Genomic DNA, 20,000 nt, shown 5'->3' with positions numbered 1-20,000 from the left:
TCCCGCCGCCTCTATGGTTCGGAGGACCGTCCGTCGGTGTTTATGCTGGGGGAGAGGCGCCTGTGCCTGACTTGCTGAGACGTGGCTGCGGTGGGGACGGGGAAGGCCTCTGGCGGGTGGAAACCGACGAGGCGGAGGCGGCGGACCGCGAGTTGCCCGGTTTGTTTGTGTTGCCTGTAAGTTGCGCGACTCTCTTCTACGTGTCCCTACAACGCCGCCCGCCCTGGGGAGCAGCAGCAATGCTTGGCCGAAACCTTCACAGGAGATGACTGGGGGCGGAGGGCGCTTGTCACCGTCCCCCAAACCAAAGGGCGGAGTGAGGCTTCCCCTTCAGGGGTGGGGATGTCCCTCTGTTGGGGTCCCTCCCTGTGATGGGGCTTTCCCCGTCCCGACCTCTTGAAGCAGCCCTGGGCCTGCCTGTTGAGCATCCGCGGAAGGGAGGAGCGAGAGCCCCGGTGCGAAATCCCTGACCCACTTACGGGTTTCCAGGGGGCGCTGCGGGTTTTGGGGGTCCCTCTTCTCCCCCCCCCCACTGACCCACCCACACCGTTCTCCATTTGAAAGCAGCTCCATAAAGCGTGTGTTTTCTCTTAAGTGTGGAGAAAGCAATCTCTCGCTCTGTTTGCCAGCTGTAGCCTCAGGTTGATCTTTTACAGTATCAACAGTTGCTGCATTTCCAGTACTTACTGTCTGCCACTTTCCATTAACAATTGTACTTTCTTTCTTTTTTTGATACTTTTTTTTTTGCTTTGTTTTTAATGGTTCTATGGCATAGCTCTTAAAAAGTTCTTTTTGATTCATGTTTAGCTTAGCCTTGCAAATAAGCGCACAAAAGTTAGCGGCCTGCCAAGAAAAGGAGTTAGTTTTTTTAGTAGCCTGTTGGGTGTTGCCCAAGGAGGGGCAGAGATCACCAGCCTTCCTGAAGCAGCATCTTGTGTTTCTGTGCTAGACTCCAGAGGGGAGGAGAAGGCAGCTTCCCTGGTTTCTATACTAGGTGCAGAGTTCCTCCTCCAACAGCTCCCTCACTCACCCATATGGTATTCAATGCATTTGCCTATATGTCATTTCTTGCCACCTGTATAGCTACCAGGCTATGAGTTTGACTGAACTGCGGGAGGCAGTGGAAGACAGGAGTGCCTGGCGTGCTCTGGTCCATGGGGTCACGAAGAGTCGGACACGACTAAACAACTAAACAACAACAAAGCTACCAGGCTAGTGTTTAAGCAGAAGGCTATTTTAGCTGCTGCCTAATACCCCCACCCTGAATAAATCCAGTTTTCCTCCCTTCTTTTTTATTATTCACAACAGTGTTGTATACAACTGAACACACTGATGTCATTCAGTAATGTTAAACTGTAATAGAAGGCTGACAGGTCACTTGGGGGGTAAGTGATATGACCCGAGAAGAGCAAATGTTTGGGAAATGGGCTGTCTGCCCTGTGTCATGCACGTGGACAGAGAGAGGAAGAGACATATTTGTGGTTCTGCATATCTGAAGTGTGTGTGTGTGTGAGAGAGAGAGAGAGGGAGAGAATATGGTATGGTCATCTTTTATTTCCCCCCACAATATTGCGGAATGCTCACCGATGTTGTTAGCACACACATGAAGAAAAATGGGAGTGGAGTGACTTGTGTGTATCAGTCCCTGTCTCCTGAAGACCTCTGCCCCACCAGTCAGCCGTCTAGAACAGACACGGGGGAGAGGCACAGGAATCTTCAGAGCGAAAGAGTCAAAAAATTGCCTCTTGCCTTCTGTTTATGGAAGTTTTTGCTGGATCAAAGAGCCATTGGTGAATGGGAGGACACTTCAAGTCCAAGTGAATACATTTTGGAATGCACAACAATCTTAAGAAAAATGTTTTGAGTAGCTACTGTACTAACTGGGCCATGTAGTTTCATTATGTAGAATTTCACAACTGGACATAACCTGGATTTTAGATCCCCTATACGCTGGGACTAGTAGTGAGCAATGGTGGGAAGTTTTCAACTGCTATATTTTTCTACGGAAAATACTTTGTTTTCAAAATGCATTGTCTCATAGAATTAGTATCATAATGAATGGGTACAATGCCAATCAAATTAGGACACTTAAAAAATGTAATTAACTCCCACATTCCCATGACTGCCCTTGCTAGGGAAACACATACTAGGATTATTTTTTTGTAAGGAGCGCAGATTGACACCAAAAGTATATATGATCCAAACATGTTAAATTACTCCGCAACCTATGTAGGCCACCAGAAAATATTCCAGTTAAGTTTATTCCCCCCAAAATGCCATTTATCTTGTTAAACTTCTTGTATGTGTTTTAACAATAATTCTTTATAAATCTAGGGTATGCTGTGGTCATGTCCCAAAAGGATAATGAACCCTTGAATGAAGTTGCTCATGAACTAGAGGAAAATGTTCAGAAGACAGAGGAGGCAGAACCCACTGAGACTAATGGAGAGGAAGCTGAGCTTGTGGCTATGACACGGAAAAGGCCTGAAGCAAAAATCTCTGAGCCCAGTATTGTACAACAGCCACTGGGTCAGAATGTACAGGTATTGGTGCTAAGCCTGCTATCAGTAAATTCTCATTTACCCCAACAACATTCACATTTTAATATTATACATTCCCTATACATTCAAATGGGCCAAGAAGATCCATTTGAATGAAGTGTGGAACTGTGAGATGTGGATGTCTGTGTTCTGCATTTGTCCTGTGTGCTAAATAGTAAGGTGCATCGTTAACATTCATCTTGTTGGACCTGTTTGAGACATAGGGAAAGCAGGAGTCAGACTTGTGTAACTTATGATGGGCTAAGAAGATGTGGATGGATGTAGCAGCGGACAGCACAGTGGCAAAACCCTGTTGTTGATTTTGCTACCTTACTCGGTCAGAACTGTGAGAGTCAGTAAAGGCTGAGACAAACTGAGTGCTTTAAGCAGGATGGAACCTGTCAAAAGGGATACAAGCAATGACCTGCGTTCTTCTCTGCTTAATTTTCGTTTAATTAATTATTTTAAAAAATTATTTAATAAAACGATGTATGGTGGAATCTAACACTGCTTGAGCGGGTTCCTGCTAGTGCAATGTGACTTCGCCTTTCTCTCTTCCCCATATACACCCACAATCTGCTCTGGACCCCCCAGAGCTGTGGTTGCTAATGTGGGGCACATGCCCCACAGGGGGCAACTTTATTTTTAAGGGGGACAAATCAAGAATGACTTGTTAGCAGTTAATGGCCTTTTAGGTTTCCTCCATGTGAATAGTTCACTTTTTGAATAATAAGAATGATATGTCATGGGGGGGGGGGGCATCAGGATTTTAGAGTTGCTTAGGTGGGGCATGGCTAAAAAAAGGTTGGGAACCACTGCCCTAGAGCATATTTTGAGGGCATGTGCCTTTTACCAGCTTTGCCTTGTTTGCCAGCTATGACTGTGTCTGGACTGGGATAACTTGGCCGCTGTAGACCATGCATTGGTAAGTAGCTAGTGCAGAATGCAGCAGCTAGACTGCTGATGGGGGTAGATGGCCAACAGCATGTGACACCTATTTAAAACATATATACTGGATGCCCATATGGCAAGGTTCAAGACTTGTGTTGCTATAAAAATTCCTGAATGACTTGGTTTTCCTGTCTGGAAATGAATTTTGGTTAAACTGGATGTTTAATTTCAATAGTACAGTTGGTAATGTCATTTCGTTTCTTCCCCAGGGTTCCAGTTCCATGGAAGGGTCGCAGACAGGATGGAGTTACTGGGGGAGCTGGGGAAAATCATTGCTCTCGACTGCTTCTGCTACAGTGGCTACCGTAGGTGAGGCTGCCCGAAACCTAAGCTATACAATCCGAATCAAATAAATTGGGTCTGCTCAAAATTGCTTTTCTTTTTCTTTTTTACCTTTAGAAGTTAAAAGTGACAAGTGCAAAATGTTCTATATAGAAAACAACAGAAGAAAATTAATTAGTGGCAGATTAAACATGGTAAAAATGTAAGCAGCAGCATAGAAGTTGAAAGGTTGCAATGTGTGCTGTCTCTTAAACAAAGGAAAAAGAGGGAAATTTTAAGCTACTGGCTTGATTGGGCAATTCATTGTGCTTTTCAAATGCAGCATACTGCCTGGAGCAATTCATCTTGCTGACTTGGCCTCTGCTTGCTTGTTGAAGTAATTCATTTTACCTTTGGACTAAAGTAACATCTCTGCTTTCTTTAGGTCACGGAATCTCAAATGTCATTGAAAAAGCAGAGACATCCCTTGGGATCCCCAGCCCTACTGAATTATCTTCTGAGGCTAAAGATGTTGGGGAAGGTTGGTTTCTATTAAAAATATATAAACTATTTGAAGTTTGCCCCTTGTGGTACTATGATGGATGTTGTTGTTTTAATGCTATTACTTCTTGTACAAGGGAATCTGTTATATATTTCAATAGAAGCTGCTATTTTGCTGTCACTAGTTTACTTACAGATTGTGAGGCTCTTCATAAGTATCAGCTTCCCTTGCCTCCTTTTATCCAAGACATACACAAAGAAATGGGAGCTACAGCCCATAGCCTATGTCTTATCTAGCACTGGCACCTCCTATATGGCTATGGGAGGTGCCTTTGCACATGAGGATTCTTTGCTGTATAGTGTAAATGACTACTGGTCCAAATCAAATTAAATGCATATTTATCAGCTTATTGCATGTGAAACTACTGGCGTAGATTGGCTGGGATTCAAATAATTGCATTACTATTTCCTGCCAACCTAGCAGTTCGAAAGCACGTCAACGTGCAAGTAGATAAATAGGTACCACTCCGGCGGGAAGGTAAACGGCATTTCTGTGCACGGCTCTGGTTTGGCAGAAGCGGCTTAGTCATGCTGGCCACATGACCAGGAAACTGTCTGCAGACAAACGCCGACTCCCTCGGCCAGTAAAGCGAGATGAGCATCGCAACCCCAGAGTCATCCGTGACTGGACTTAACGGTCAGGGGTTCCTTTACCTTTACTTTTATTTCCATGCACTCAAAGGGGCTTTGAACTCGTTTTAAAGAGCAGTTCCCCATAGCAAGCTATTGAAAAATCAAGGGGACTTTCAAGTTAGCTTGTGATGATGACATATGTGTCTGCTTTTGGTCGGAAAGGGAGTGTCACACTACACTGGTCTTGCCCAAATTCTTGACTGCACCTAAAGAAGCTCTTTTGATTTCAGGTATTGTCCTTTTGCACATGAATATCTCTGCATCAAGCCCTAGATACATTGCAGCACTAAGCCAAAGCATGGCTAAGCATTGGTGTGTTGGTGTGCAGGTACTAACAGTAAAAACTGCAACCCGCTTCACTCTTCCTGTGATCTTCATCTTGCTGAAGCTCAGCCATCGTCTGGCTTGCTGGTCTGTCCAAATCCAGACTTGTGGTTGGTCTCACTCAGACAAGCTGTAGCCAAGGTTTGTTCTTGCCTTGCTGCTTGTGGTTTGTCTGAAAGACACAAACCATGACTATGGATTTGGATGTAACGCTAAGCCAAACCATCTGGGTGTGTAGGTGTGGGTGTCAAAGCAGACCTTATTTCTACTGTTAGTACTTGCACACTCATGCATTCACAGTAAGTCATGGTTTGGCTTAGCATTATGTGCAACCTAAGTCCTTGCCTAGGATGGTACTGTTACTATAACACCAGATTCCTTCATTGTAGAATGTCAATTGTAAAAGTAGACATGGAGGCAGAGGGCAGAATCCAATATTTGCATTAGGGGACTTTCACCTCCTCTCATCCCCACTGCAGCTTCCTATGCACACCCCAGTTCTATTCTTGTGGGTCCCCCAACCCTCTGGAACAGATTTGGAACTCATGGCAAGGACTGTGTGACTCATGAACTCAAGCTTTGGATTCAACCCAAAATAAAAATAGGACTACTTGGCCGTATTCAGAAAACATCATTTGGGAAACAGAAATAAAGGAAAGATCTGCCATTTCTTAAAGACACATGCTTATCCAAGTCAGTTTTCAAATTATGACCTCATGGGTCACAAAATGTTGAACTGCCTTTTAATCACAAGTGTCGAACACAAACTTCTGAATTCCTGGATTTCTATCAAGTAGCTGTTTTATCACTGACCCTGAAGTCAACTATGGATTTTGTCACACGAAGATCAGATTGGCAACAGGTTTGTGATATTAAGCACTACATCTGTGATGCTCTACATCCATGTTGGCACTACATCTGTGATACTGTATGAGTTTTATGTGGCATTATCACAAATATATTAAAAAAGATGCTTGGGACCTTATTTGCCGCCTCTTTTTCATAGAAGCATCAATTTTATGCAATTCAGAGAGAGAGAGAGAGAGAGAGAGAGAGATCTTAGATTTGGTATATACCTTTATTTATTTAATGAATCACTTCCTATAAAGCATCTTGCAGCAATTTCACAATACCATAGAAACAATTGCATATATTAAAAAGGGTAAAACAATTGCCCAGCAGACATTTTTACATTTCACCCTCCCTCTGTTCTAAACCAGGGTGGAGAACCTTTTTGGCTCTTTGACCAGATCCTTTTCAAATTACACAGGTAGGTGGTGGTAACCACCTTTCAATCACTTGACATCACAGTGATGTCAGCTGATTGGGTGCTTTGAAGTAGGGACCACGCACAACCCTAGGAGTAAGGAGTGCAAGGGAACTCATTCACCTGACCTTTGGCTCTACTACTCATCAGTTGATGGGTGGAAAAATCAAAGCCTGCTTTCCTTTGCCAATGGACAATTGGGGGGTCAATAAAGGGGCTGGATTGTGCATTGGGAGCTGCTGCATCAACAAACAAGATGAACTTTAACAAGGAGAAATGTAAAGTATTGCACTTGGGCAAAAAAAATTGAGAGGCACAAATACAAGATGGGTGACACCTGGCTTGAGAGCAGTACATGTGAAAAGGATCTAGGAGTCTTGGTTGACCACAAACTTGACATGAGCCAACAGTGTGACACGGCAGCTAAAAAAGCCAATGCAATTCTGGGCTGCATCAATAGGAGTATAGCATCTAGATCAAGGGAAGTAATAGTGCCACTGTATTCTGCTCTGGTCAGACCTCACCTGGAGTACTGTGTCCAGTTCTGGGCACCACAGTTCAAGAAGGACACTGACAAACTGGAACGTGTCCAGAGGAGGGCAACCGAAATGGTCAAAGGCCTGGAAACGATGCCTTATGAGGAACGGCTAAGGGAGCTGGGCATGTTTAGCCTGGAGAAGAGGAGGTTAAGGGGTGATATGATAGCCATGTTCAAATATATAAAAGGATGTCACATAGAGGAGGGAGAAAGGTTGTTTTCTGCTGCTCCAGAGAAGCGGACACGGAGCAATGGATCCAAACTACAAGAAAGAAGATTCCACCTAAACATTAGGAAGAACTTCCTGCCAGTAAGAGCTGTTCGACAGTGGAATTTGCTGCCAAGGAGTGTGGTGGAGTCTCCTACTTTGGAGGTCTTTAAGCAGAGGCTTGACAACCATATGTCAGGAGTGCTCTGATGGTGTTTCCTGGTTGGCAGGGGGTTGGACTTGATGGCCCTTGTGGTCTCTTCCGATTCTATGATTCTATCTCTGCTTGCCCCACACCTGGCACCACAAATGAAGTCAGGTGTGGAGAGGTGTGCACGGTTTGGAGAAAATGGCCTAGTAGGTCAAATTTAAATCCCTCACAGGCTAAGTTTGGCCCACACACCACTTAAATCCTATTCCCTTCCCCTTGTTTCAGAAATCCAAAACTCTGAAGAAGGCAATGATGGCAAAGAAGAAACTGAAAATCCCTCGCCTATTAGTGGTGCATTTGGAATGTTTTCTACCATCTCTGCTGCTGTTCAGAGCACAGTGAGTGAGACTGCAAGCAATATATCAATTAACACCAGCTTATTTTATTATTTATTTATTTATTGAATTTATTTATTTATTTATTGGAAGCTTGTCTTTCATTTTGAATTCTGGGTAGTGGAAAACCTGATTCAAGCGGTTGGTTGATGCTGCGCAATGGCTCATTAAATCATCAAATGATTCTGTAGTGTTGTGTAATATGCATTATCATAACTTATTGGTGGGTAATTAGTTGCTTGTGACCTGTCTAGCAGCTGTATATGATAAGAACAAGTTTTTGATTGGCGTCTGAGTAGAAGTGGGCATTTTATCCTTGAGATGTAAAATCTGGAATGTCTTGACGGCATTCCTTCATAAAGGAGGATTTCCTGCTGCGTGCTTAAGACCAATCTCAATGAATGAGGCTTCAGGCCCTGCCCTGGGCCAGATGGTAAGTGGCAGGAAGGAGCAGGGCCCTCAGACACTCACACAGGGGACTCCCCTGGGCACCAATCTCAATGAATTCCTTAGTCTAGAACTGATGTTTAATTGGAGTGGAGTGAAATATCCTGAAAGTATACAAGTACATTAGCAAATGGTACATTGCATGGTGCTTTGTGGTGGTAAGGACCTTTGGCTAAGCAATAAAGATTTGGATTTGTAGTATTCTGTGGACTTTGCTAGCAATTAGTGATGTTGCTGAACTTTGTAACGCTTTATTTCATTTAGAGAAGTGATGTATTCCTAACATGCTGGTATTCTGAAGTACAGTGGTGCCCTGCAAGACGAATGCCTCGCAAGACGAAAAACTTGCTAGACGAAAGGGTTTTTCGGTTTTGCTTTGCTTCGCTAGATGAATTTCCCTATGGGCTTGCTTCACAAGACAAAAACGTCTTGCGCTTTTTTTTAAAAGCCGCTTGAAGAGGCGCAGTTGCGACGGACCGTGCTTCGCAAGATGAAAAACATCGCAAGACGAAAAGACTCGCGGAACGAATTATTTTCGTATTGCGAGGCACCACTTTAGCCTATATTTCCTCCCCTGATAGCTTTTTCCCACTACAGTCTACAGTCTGAGCCAGAAACCACCCCCCTGCTGGCCCCCTGCGTGAGTGTCTGAGGGCCCTGCTCTTGCCACTTACCATCTGGCCCAGGGCAGGGCCTGAAGCCTCAAATGGACTGCTCTGCTGCCCAGGAGGACTCCCCTGTGTGAGTGTCTGAGGGTTCTGCTCTTGCCACTTACCATCTGGCCTGGGGCGGGGCCTGAAGCCTCAAATGGACTGCTCTGCTGCCCAGGAGGACTCCCCTGTGTGAGTGTCTGAGGGCCCTGCTCTTGCCACTTACCATCTGGCCTGGGGCGGAGCCTGAAGCCTCAAAAGGACTGCTCTGCTGCCCAGGAGGACTCTCCTGTGTGAGTGCCTGAGGGCCCTGCTCCTTCCTGCCACTTACTATCTGGCCCAGGGTGGGGCCTCACAAGGACGGTTGTTGCCACTGATGCTGCTACTGCCCAGGAGGACCCGGAGGGGTGCAGAGTTCTTTTTAACATGTTTTAAAATTTTCCTTTCCCTTTAGATTTTTTATATATGGGGGTGGGATGGATGTTTGGGTGGGCTTGGGAATTTGTTAGATTTTGATGAATTTGTAATTTTTGCAGTTTTTATTTGCATTGTTTTTTTGTTTTCTGGGTTGTTTTTGTTTTTATTGTTTTAAGGTTTTATTGTTTTAGGCTGCGAAAGAACATTAATTGCCGTCAATGGAGGCTACTATGAGGCTTGGGATTGCTACCGTGGAGGGGCGAGGGAGGTATGGCGGTGGGGGCAGATGTTATAGGCGAAGGGGACCGGGATATGGATACGCTCGTACCCCTTCCAATCTGTGCCCCATCCCGAGGGACGAGGGTAGGGTGAGTAAGGATTACTCACCTACGTCACTGGTGCTGTGCAATGCCAGGTCTATAGGCAACAAAACCGCCACCCTGCGAGATTTCTTTATCTCGCAGGGGGTCGACCTGGCTTGTGTGACAGAGACCTGGGTGCGCGAAGGGGCAACAGTTACCTTACGAGGGATGGCACCCCCGGGTTTCTCCGTCCTCCACCAGTCACAGACTGTGGGCCGGGGGGGGAGGGGTGGCATTATTAATCCGGGAAGATTGTCCTTTCAGGGCTCTACCATCGCCATCGATCCCCGGCATTGAATGTGTTGGCCTAGTGTGGGGCTCCAAGGAGAGCTTGGCTGACTGGTTGGTGTACCGGCCACCTAGCACACCAGCAGCCACCCTGTCAGGCCTATTGGAGGCGGTGGCCGGCTGGGCCTTGGAGTTCCCTAACCTATTGGTATTGGGGGACTTCAACATCCACGCTGATGCCACTCCCTCCTCACAGGCTCTGGACCTGGTGTCTTTCATGGCGACACTAGGGCTCTCCCAGTTTGTTTCGGGCCCAACACATCAAGCAGGCCACACACTGGATTTGATCTTTGGCGTAGGTATAGATGTGATCATGTCTCCTTCGATGAAGGTGCCATGGTCTGATCACTACGCTCTGAAAGCCAGGATTGACTTTCCACCCCCACCCTGCTTAGGTGGTGAGCCGATTTGGGCTCGCCCGCAGAGGCTGATGGACCCTGATAGATTCCGCCAAGCCTTGTGGGACCTTGCTCCCCCTGGCGACTCATTGACTGAGCTTGTTGAGGGCTGGAATGCCCAGCTCCTGGCAGCCATCGATGAGATCGCACCTTAGCGCCCTCTGCGACCCCGCAGAAAACGGGCTCCCTTGTTTACCGAGGAGCTCCGGAAAATGAAGCGGGACCTCAGACGGCTAGAACGAGTATGGCGGGGTGCCCGTGACGGAGCCTCAAGAACATCTTATAGGGCTTTTATGAAAACCTACGAGATGGCGGTGAAGGCTGCTAAGAAGTCTTACTTCTCGGCCTCCATTGCATCTGCTAGCTCTCGCCCGACGCAATTATTTAGTATAATCAGGTCTTTAACGTCCCTTGAGGGACAGCCAAATTTAAATAACAATTTGACACTCAGCTGTGAGGCATTTGCGAGCTTTTTTGCGGAGAAGGTCTTGTTGCTCCGCCATGACCTCCCTGCCAATTTGGATACAATAAAGGAACTGGAGGCCCCTCGACTGTCCTCGGGTCCAGTATTGGACCACTTCGACCGGATATCCCCAGCCGATGTGGACAGACTCCTCCGAGCTGGAAAGCCCACCACCTGTCCTCTCGACCCGTGCCTGTCTTGGCTGATTGGAGCATGTCCAGACGAGGTGCGGGCCCTCCTGGGGGATATCATCAATTTGTCCCTCGGCAGGGGGACATTCCCAGGGGAACTGAAGGAGGCAGTGGTGCGCCCGCTCTTAAAGAAAACATCATTAGATCCTTTAGATCTATCCAATTACTGCCCGGTTTCGAATCTTCCGTTCCTGGGTAAGGTGATTGAGAGAGCGGTTGCTGAACAGCTTGGTGGGTTTCTGGATGAAACATCGGCTCTGGATCCATTCCTGTCCGGCTTCCGCGCTGGTCATGGGACCGAGGTGGCTCTGGTTGCCCTAACAGATGATCTTTGTAGACAACTGGATCGAGGCGGGTCGGGGCTGCTGATTCTTCTAGATCTGTCAGCAGCTTTCGACATGGTTGATCACGAACTTCTGGACCACCCCCTTGCCAACGTGGGGATCCAGGGCACAGTCCTTCAATGGCTGCGCTCGTTTCTCTCTGGTCGGGGACAGAGGGTGGTGCTTGGGGGGGAATTGTCATTGCGCCACTCCTTGGTGTGTGGAGTACCTCAGGGTGTGATACTCTCCCCGATGCTTTTCAACATCTTTATGCGCCCCCTTGCCCAGCTTGTCCGGAGTTTTGAGCTGGGTTGCCATCAGTATGCTGATGACACCCAACTCTATCTGTTGATGGATGGCCATCCTGACTCGGCCCCAGACACACTGACCAGATGTTTGGAAGCTGTGGCTGGATGGTTACGTGGGAGCCGGTTGAAGCTAAATCCTTCAAGTCCTTTCTGACTTGAGTTTTGATCTCTGTTCCTTCAAATTTTTGAATTTACTGACATGCTCTGTGTTTTGTATAGTTGTATTTCCAATGCTCTGTATTTTGATGTTTTGAATGTGTGCTGTAAGCCTCTTTGGGTGCAGCTTATTGTGGAAATGCAGCACCTAAGTAAACTCCATCAATCAAATGTTTACTCTTTTTCTCTTGCTTCCCACCTTACTCTGCCCCACTTTTAGGGGAAGACTGTTATTAGTGGAAGTTTGGATGCATTAGAATTCATTGGTAAGAAGACCATGGATGTGATAGCTGAAGGTGACCCTGGTTTTAAGAAAACAAAAGGCCTGATGATCAGAAATTCCACACTTTCTCAGGTATTGGCTAACTTCAAGCTTCCACACAGCAACAAAGAGTAGCTTCTTCCTGAATTCCCTTAATGGCAAATGATCAGTCCCTAGAGCTGTTCACAGCAGAACACCAGATATTTCAGGACGAACCTTTCCTTTGTGTGTGTTTCTATATACATGCACCAGCGTTAACGCTTCAACTTTTCCATTTGTAGATCTTGCGAGAGGCAAAGGAGAGAGAAGAACAGCGGACAGCTACTGAGGTTTCCATGGCTACAGAGAAGAAAGCCCATTATGGGCTACTTTTTGATGAGTTTCAGGGTCTTTCTCATTTGGAAGCTTTAGAGATGCTTTCCAGAGAGAGTGAATCAAAGGTAATGGCCCTGAGCAATTTCCTTTTTTTACAGTTGAGGAGGAATAAAAATGAATATTTCTTTAAACTCTGGCAGATGAGCCCTTTTATGGATTCCACACAAGCATCAGTAAATGAAAGCCAGTAAATGCAGGAAAAACACCTCTCCCTGCCCTCCCCTGCTGTTTCTTTACCCCTTGTGTAGTGTTTTTTATTAAAATAAGAGCTTTCTCGATCTTTGTTGCTCCGAATGCCTGAGCCATTGAGAGTAAAAATCAATGGCACTGCAAGGTAGAGCAGGTTTGATATTTTTACACACACACCTTCTCTCTCTGCTGTGAGGGAATATGCCAAACACAGAGCTCCCTTTCTCAAAGAGTGAACTGCTTTCCGTAGTCAGCTTGTCATTAGTGCTGCCACCTTAACTTTTCACACCAAATATCAAGCGTTTCTGGCTGGTGGGTTTACGGTTCTCTTTGTGGCTTTCCTTCCTTTTAAATCAGGTGAAGTCGGTGATAAGCGCCCTCTCCGGAGATGAGTTAGATACTTTGAAGGCCGAACTGGAACAGCTCAAAGAAGCGTTTTCGTTAGCTGAATTTTATGATGATGAAGAGGAAGAAAAGAAGGGTAATTACAAGAATTCCCACTTGCAAAAGTAACAGTAGACTGAATAGCAAAAGTAAAATGACTGAATGGTGAGTTCAGCCATTCCGTTATGAGTGTGGTGCAATAACACATGAAAGATGGAAAACTAAGCATATGAACCAGTCCATTAAGTCCTATCAATGGTCCACCTTACCATTATTCTGTTTCTGACAGTGGACAGTTCTCTGGAAGCTTTGCAGGAGATGCAGATAACACAGGCTGTTAATTGACTACTCTGTGCACTTCCAGCTTCTTCAAGTGAATACCTTTGGCAAGATTATCTATGTCATCAGGCTCTTGGTTAATCACTACTGGTATTCTGACTCACTCACTCTTTGAGTCTGTGATCCAAAGCTTAAATGAAGGATATTGCAGTTGATCAGTGGGATCATGAAAACCGCAGCAGAAGTCTTGTGGACTTGCGCAAGAGAAGCACTGCTAAGCTCCCCAGGATAATCTCCTTCATCGTTCCTGACATAAAGGGGAAGAAGACCATTCTAATACAAATCCTTGAGCAGGAGGCTGTCCCTCTTGGTAGATTTTAAGGAGACTAAGATACCGTATTTTTTGCTCTACAAGACTCACTTTTTCCCTCCTAAAAAGTAAGCGGAAATGTGTGTGGGTCTTATGGAGCGAATGCAGGCTGTGCAGCTATCCCAGAAGCCAGAACAGCAAGAGGGATTGCTGCTTTCACTGCGCAGCGATCCCTCTTGCTGCTCTGGCTTCTGAGATTCAGAATTTTTTTTTCTTGTTTTCCTCCTAGGTGTGTCTTGTGGTCTGGTGCGTCTTATAGAGCGAAAAATACGGTATTTGTAAAGCAAAGCTATTTATACAAAAGGACAGAAATGAGTACAAATGCAAAATTCAAATGCAATTTAGTAAGTTTTAATGTCGATGATTAGATGTAGCATTCAGCACCTGTCATCTCTTGCTTTCAGAGGAGGAAGACTTCACAAAGGAAGTAGGAGATCTCTTTTCACAATTACGAGTCTCTACAACACCAGCCAAACTAACCCAAGTGAGTGAGTGTTTTTTTTGTCATCTTTTGGCTGTTAGGTACGCCTCACAAACGCTGTTATATTGCGTCTTTGACGAGGAAGTGTGTAGCAGCCACAAAAGGCATCAGGCTTGTTTACACATTTTTGTCTACTTGAAGAAGCCATGGTCCGATCTGAAAAATACAAATATTTAGGTTACAAAACTGTAAAAATAAAGAAAAACTAGGTTTGCAAAACAATAATTACCATGTGGTTAGGGTAGATCAACATGTCAGTGTCCACTTATCCCCAGTGTAAATATGACATATCGGCAAGAGTTGGAAATTGAAAGATAACTATCGCATGTACACAGAAATAATTTCAGATTTGAAACCAGCATTGAAAGAACATATAAGAACAGTTGAAAAATCTCATGCAAAAGAAAATGGGGGGAAAAATTGTTCCCCAGTATACTGTGCATCCCAAGGGAATACATTTTTTTGCATACCTTCAGCTGTACAGAGATATACATGTCATTTTCAATGCTGTACATGTCATGTTCAATGCTATGTAAGTCACTTACATTTATACTCATATTGTACTGCTTTGGCTATGTGTTTAATAAAATATTGAATTCTTGCATTGTGAAAAACAAAAATTATGGTGAAAAGTGAAAAACATGAATTGCAAAAAAACCTCGAGCTTCCAGAACAAAACCCACTTCAGATATGAAATCAGCACATTGAAATTAGGTTAGAACAACTGCAGGTGTCAATGCAACAAAAATTATGTTCCCCATTGCGTAGTTTCGTTCCAGAGGCAGTTGTACTTCCTCCATGTGCAGCATGATCATGATGGTCCTGCCTCTCCTTTTGGTGATGTGCTGGTGTGTTTCTGCTTCCTCTTGGACAGGCAAGGAACTCCGCTCATGAATTGACAAAGAGCCTCAGCGCGCGAACTGCAAAACAAGAAACGCCGAACGAAGGAGACCAGCAAGTGGGCTCCGGGGATGCTGAGCAAGAGGATAAAAAATCAGTAGAGGTAATCATTTTAACCGAAGGAATATTGCACTGCTGTCTAGCTGTCAATGCGCTTATATAATCTAAGCTCATAGCTGACAGCATGCTGCTTCATGCTTGCAGTTACAATCTCTGCATGAAGCCTGTGGGATGGAATTGGGTGGGAAAGTAGCACAATAATTTATTTATCTTTTTCTAACTTCTGCAGGAAGTTCACGCATGTGCGATCAGGAGCCTGGCTGAATTGACAGCTTATTCTATCGAAGCGTTCCACAAAACTGCAGCTCTGGTTCTTCACGGGCAGGAGCAAGAGGTGTTAGCCCTAGATCGGGCCAAAGCCCTTTCACAGTAAGGTTGATCACTCTTGGCCACTCTGCTGTGTATAAGGTGATAAGTACAGTGGTACCTCGGGTTAAGTACTTAATTCGTTCCGGAGGTCTGTTCTTAACCTGAAACTGTTCTTAACCTGAAGCACCACTTTACCTATGGGGCCTCCTGCTGCCGCTGTGCCTCCGGAGCCCGATTTCTGTTCTCATCCTGAAGCAAAGTTCTTAACCTGAAGCACTATTTCTGGGTTAGCGGAGTGTGTAACCTGAAGCGTGTGTAACCCGAGGTACCACTGTCGAATCCTTGTTGCTGGCTTTGATACTACTGTTCCATTTCTCTTGATTTTGATATTAGAGAACTATTAGGCCAAACTATACTCAAGAGTTGTATCCAAAGTAGCTCTACACCACTCATTTCATTGATGCAAAAAATTTTGCTTCTGTAATGGAACTTCTACCCTCTCCTCTTCCCAATCACCCCTTTAATCTGTTCCAGAGCAGATTTGGGGAGCGGAGGAAAGTTTCCTTGTGCATGCATAAATTTTTATGCCAACGGAATAAGTCCATTGCATACTGCCCCCGCTTATATGTTGTTTTCCTCTGCGTTTTAAAAAATCAAATGCAGCCATGGATTCTGCAGTCTGGAGCAGAGAACTAGGGGTGGGGAAAACAGGGAGGAGGCAGATTGCTTAATACTTCCATCTATTTCATTTGTGAATCGCTTCTCACAAAGCATCTAGAAGCGATTAACAACAAAAACATACACAAAAATAATTTCAAATCCAATCAGTAGCAAACTGTGCAATGGTGTAGATGGAGTTGTGTTCCTGCTGCAAAGGTGGCAAAGTTCTGACTTGTCTTCCTGCTTGCTTGTGGAGCCAGGAGATCACACCACTCCTTTGGGGCCATGTGCTTGTTTTCACTCCACAGGGGACTTTATACTTATCTCACCACCCAAAGTGGTGGATTGATGAGACAGAATAGTGATGTCCATATCAGCCCCCCCCCCCCCCCGAGGGGAGGTAAGAGTGTGATGCTGACAGATTATTCGAAATATCCCTGTTCCCTCCACCATCTGTCTTTCGAATACAGGCTTGAATTAAGCTTGAAGGAGGCAGATGCTTTCAAAAGAATCTTAATTCATCAAATCACTTTTGTTTTTGAAGAGCGGTTATTGAAAAGCATTGCATTCAAGGAGGAAATTTTCTTTCAATTTGTGTTTACTGTGTGCTGTTTGTTCTTTCTTAGAATGACCATTGTGTTGTGCAAAGAACTATCGGCTGTATCTAAAGGCTTTGTGACGTGCTTAACAGCTGCTGGGGTAAGAAGTCAAGTTTAAAGAGTTGTTGGACAATGGTATGATCTTACTTCAGTTATCTGAAAAGCTGGATTTCCCTTTGTTTTGCTGTTTTAAAAGAGGAGGCACCCTACGGCCTCTTGTGGCTGCAGCAGTCAGTTCTAGACTTTACTCTCTCTTTATTAAAAGGTTTTTTTAAAAAAAGAAAAGAAGGGGGGGAAAATCCATAGGGTGATAATCTAATTAGTCATACTCAGTGTAGACCAACTAAAATCATTGGATTCAAGTCCATTAATATCATAATATGACTTAGTGAGATAACAGTATTTTGCAAACTGTTGTTTAGCAACGTCTGTGGAAAATGTCCATTTTGCACTATGCTTATTTTAGAGATATCTTCTTGGTTTCTATGCCCCCCCCCCTCTCCTTTGGCGGCTGACATTGACTGCATATTATGAACTTCCTGTTCATAATTTCTGGTAGCCCCCTCAGTACTCTTGGTTCATACTGAACTTTTTCTCTCTCAAGTAGCATGATGCCCCAGTAATACAGCTGTTGTTTTAATTTTTGCAAGCTCATCTGAGAAACTGACTTTACTTTGTATGTAACATGTTTTTGATGTGAAATACATCAGAGCTGCATTTTCAAATAATGTGAGATGGATTATCAGCTAATCTAATCAGTGTATCTTTAAATCATTTTTGGACTGGAGATCAGATAATATTCAAGATGTTTTGTGCTGTGTTTGGTAATGCAACCTAAAATATCCAATCTTTTCAGGTGGAAGAGAAGGCAGATGTCCTTAACCCTTTAATCACTGGAGTGTTTTTGGAGGTCAGTTGCAATATACTTGAACATTTTAGCTAGTTAAACAATGTATATTTTTACTGGCTATGACTTTGTCTGAGGTGGGCTGGCTGATGACTGGAGTGAAGAAAGAATAAGTTGAGAAATCTTGTGTGTGTGTGAATATTGTCATAAAGTTACAGCATCTGGTTCATATTATGTAACTAGTTTCTGAAATCTCATTACTGAAAGAGCTAAGTGTGGTGTAATCTTTTTGTTGTGCTGATTGGGTGGCAAGTAGAGGATAAGATGTTGAGAAATATTTCTGACTGCTCATTTAGACTGTGGGAGGTTATGCTGTAAAACTTTAATTTGGATTTTTGGAACAAAAATAATCTTTAATACTCCCCAAACTCTTATGGATTGCAGATGTAGAAAGTATATGAACTATCTGCTCAAATGACAGTGGGTGGAGGGTTGGTATAGCTCTTCAATGAACATGGTATGTAGGCTACCAGATGGGACATGGCTATATCTCAGCCCTTTCTCCTAGATGCCTTTTGTTGCATAATGTCCCATTATTCCATTGAAGTGTTTGATTTGGGGAGTGGTGGTTTTGAGTGCTGACCAAATGCTAACCTCCAGAATTAGCAGGCACTCTTTATGGAAAGGGCCCCCCCAGCGCGATTGCCTTTTTATGTTCTTCTTTGCAGGCTTCAAACAGTGCCTCTTACATCCAAGATGCCTTCCAGCTACTCCTGCCAGTTCTACAGATTTCTCACATCAAGGCTCGTACGGAGTTAACACAGCAATAAATCAAATCTCTGCACCTAGAGCAGTGCCCCAGCCGGCATAAACGGCACCTCCCCGGTTCAGCAAAATAATAGGAGCTTGTAACAAAATACAAAACGTTTTGACTGTGTTTCACTGACCAGTAATAACTTGCTGAATGGCCATCATTTATCTGCCTAGGCTAGCGAGGAAGATAAAGTGCAGACAACGTTGCAAGTTCAAAGTATGGGGCGGCTTTGTCACTGTGCCGGTTAATGTTTTTTCCCCAGAGGTTCCTGGCGAAAGAATCATTAAGGTTGCAATACCAGGCACAGTTACACGGGAGTAAGTTCCATAGGACACAGTGTGACTTCCTTCCAAGTGAACAAACATGGGGTTACACTACAAGTATGTGTGTTTTAAAGAGATTTCATTAAAGGCCTGGATCAGCCCCTTATCTTCCTAGCCTTGTCTCTTTTATTAATCAAACCTTAGAGACAAATTGGGAAGTCTAAAAAAATCACTCTTCAAGTGACACTGTTTCTTTGAGCTTACTTGTTTGGATAGAACAGAAACTTAGACCAGATTTGGCCAATGTACTTGGAATGTCTAGCTTTCCGGTGATCGATGAAAAGTAGCTCAAAGAGAACTAGCTAATAAAAAGCTAATATAGGCTAAATGTACGTAGTTGGCGGTCGTATTTTCTTCCTCTTGGCCCTATCCCAAGTGGCTGAATGCTCTTGCGCCATTGTATTCAGGAGTGTGGGATCCCTGCCTAGATGCCCAGGCAAAGGTTTGTTGCTGCTTCATATGGACAGGCCCCAAGACTTTCAGGACAGAATTATTTTTATAGAATTATTACTTCGCATTGTTTATATCTTGCACGGCTATGGGAAAGTTTTCCTCCCCCTTTGTGCTTGCAATTTGGGAGGAACACCCTGAATATTTTTGTATTAAACAACCAAGCAACTTGCTATGATTTGCCCCACTTAGAGAATAAAACGAGTGCTTGACTAGTAAGGGAAAAGGCTTGGGTTGCATCCAATTAAGTCTTACTCATTGAAATTAATGAACTTAAGTCAACATATCTGTAAACTTCAATGGGTCTACTCTGAGTAGGACTAGCATGGGATACAGCCGTTTGAAATGGTATCATGGAGTTGTAGAGTTGGAAGGGTCATCTAGTCCAACCCCCAACTTTTCTCTTATTTTAGGAGTGAATTTTTCACCATCTTTATCAGGTTTGGTCTATTGCCAGGGTAGTGAACATGGTGCCCTCTTGATGTTGTTGGGCAACATCCCCAATAGAGATGATAGGAGTTGCAGTCCAACCACATCTGGAGGGCACCATGTTGCTTATCCCTGGTTTGTTGTAATATTTTTAGTATCTTTTTCAGCCTTCAAACTGCTCTGATTTCTAAATCCTCTGACTACTGGCATACCCCGTTACTCAGAAAAGCAGCGTTGCAGCAGCACACTCAAAATGGTGGCTACATCAGGGCAAACGTCTTTCAGCTTTCAATAAATGTTCTATTGTTTGGGACAGATTCTTTTTCTACCAAAGAATCTATATTTTAAATATGTATGTTTGTGAAATCTGCACTATATTATATAAAGAGAATAAATGTTGTTCTGTGATTCAATAAAGAGAAGGTTTTCCATTAAAA

The 20,000-nt window shown here is 44.3% G+C and overlaps 1 protein-coding gene across 2 annotated transcripts; it reads left to right on the top strand.

Annotated features, from left to right (window-relative positions):
- Nucleotides 1–33: 33 nt before the first annotated feature.
- On the top strand, nucleotides 34–20,000 carry FAM114A2 (family with sequence similarity 114 member A2). Of its 2 annotated transcripts, XR_014522273.1 has the most exons (15): nucleotides 34–176; nucleotides 2,335–2,543; nucleotides 3,701–3,800; nucleotides 4,198–4,293; nucleotides 7,720–7,832; nucleotides 12,053–12,187; nucleotides 12,376–12,534; nucleotides 13,016–13,139; nucleotides 14,096–14,175; nucleotides 15,047–15,175; nucleotides 15,362–15,501; nucleotides 16,728–16,800; nucleotides 17,557–17,610; nucleotides 18,276–19,563; nucleotides 19,682–20,000. XR_014522273.1 is itself a non-coding variant. In XM_083488440.1 (14 exons), exons 2-14 carry the CDS (start codon nucleotides 2,349–2,351, stop codon nucleotides 18,375–18,377), a joined length of 1,500 nt encoding a protein of 499 aa, XP_083344566.1. In that variant the 5' UTR covers nucleotides 34–176; nucleotides 2,335–2,348; the 3' UTR covers nucleotides 18,378–20,000. The 2 variants fall into 2 exon arrangements, 1 of the variants encoding a protein (XP_083344566.1); XM_083488440.1 differs by having other exon boundaries at nucleotides 18,276–20,000.

The sequence above is a fragment of the Podarcis liolepis genome, assembly GCF_965112155.1.
Source record: "Podarcis liolepis genome assembly, chromosome: 2".
Taxonomy (NCBI): Eukaryota; Metazoa; Chordata; class Lepidosauria; order Squamata; family Lacertidae; genus Podarcis; species Podarcis liolepis.
The sequence above is the reverse complement of the archived record's forward strand: the minus strand, read 5'-3'. Positions and strand labels throughout refer to the sequence as shown.

Excerpts from the sequence above, each read along its gene's own strand:
- FAM114A2 (XM_083488440.1), top strand. The coding sequence starts at position 2,349 with ATGTCCCAAAAGGATAATGAACCCTTGAATGAAGTTGCTCATGAACTA. Across the intron at positions 3,801-4,197 it reads TGCTACAGTGGCTACCGTAG|GTCACGGAATCTCAAATGTC; the intron begins GTGAGGCTGCCC and ends TGCTTTCTTTAG. Across the intron at positions 17,611-18,275 it reads TCACTGGAGTGTTTTTGGAG|GCTTCAAACAGTGCCTCTTA; the intron begins GTCAGTTGCAAT and ends TCTTCTTTGCAG.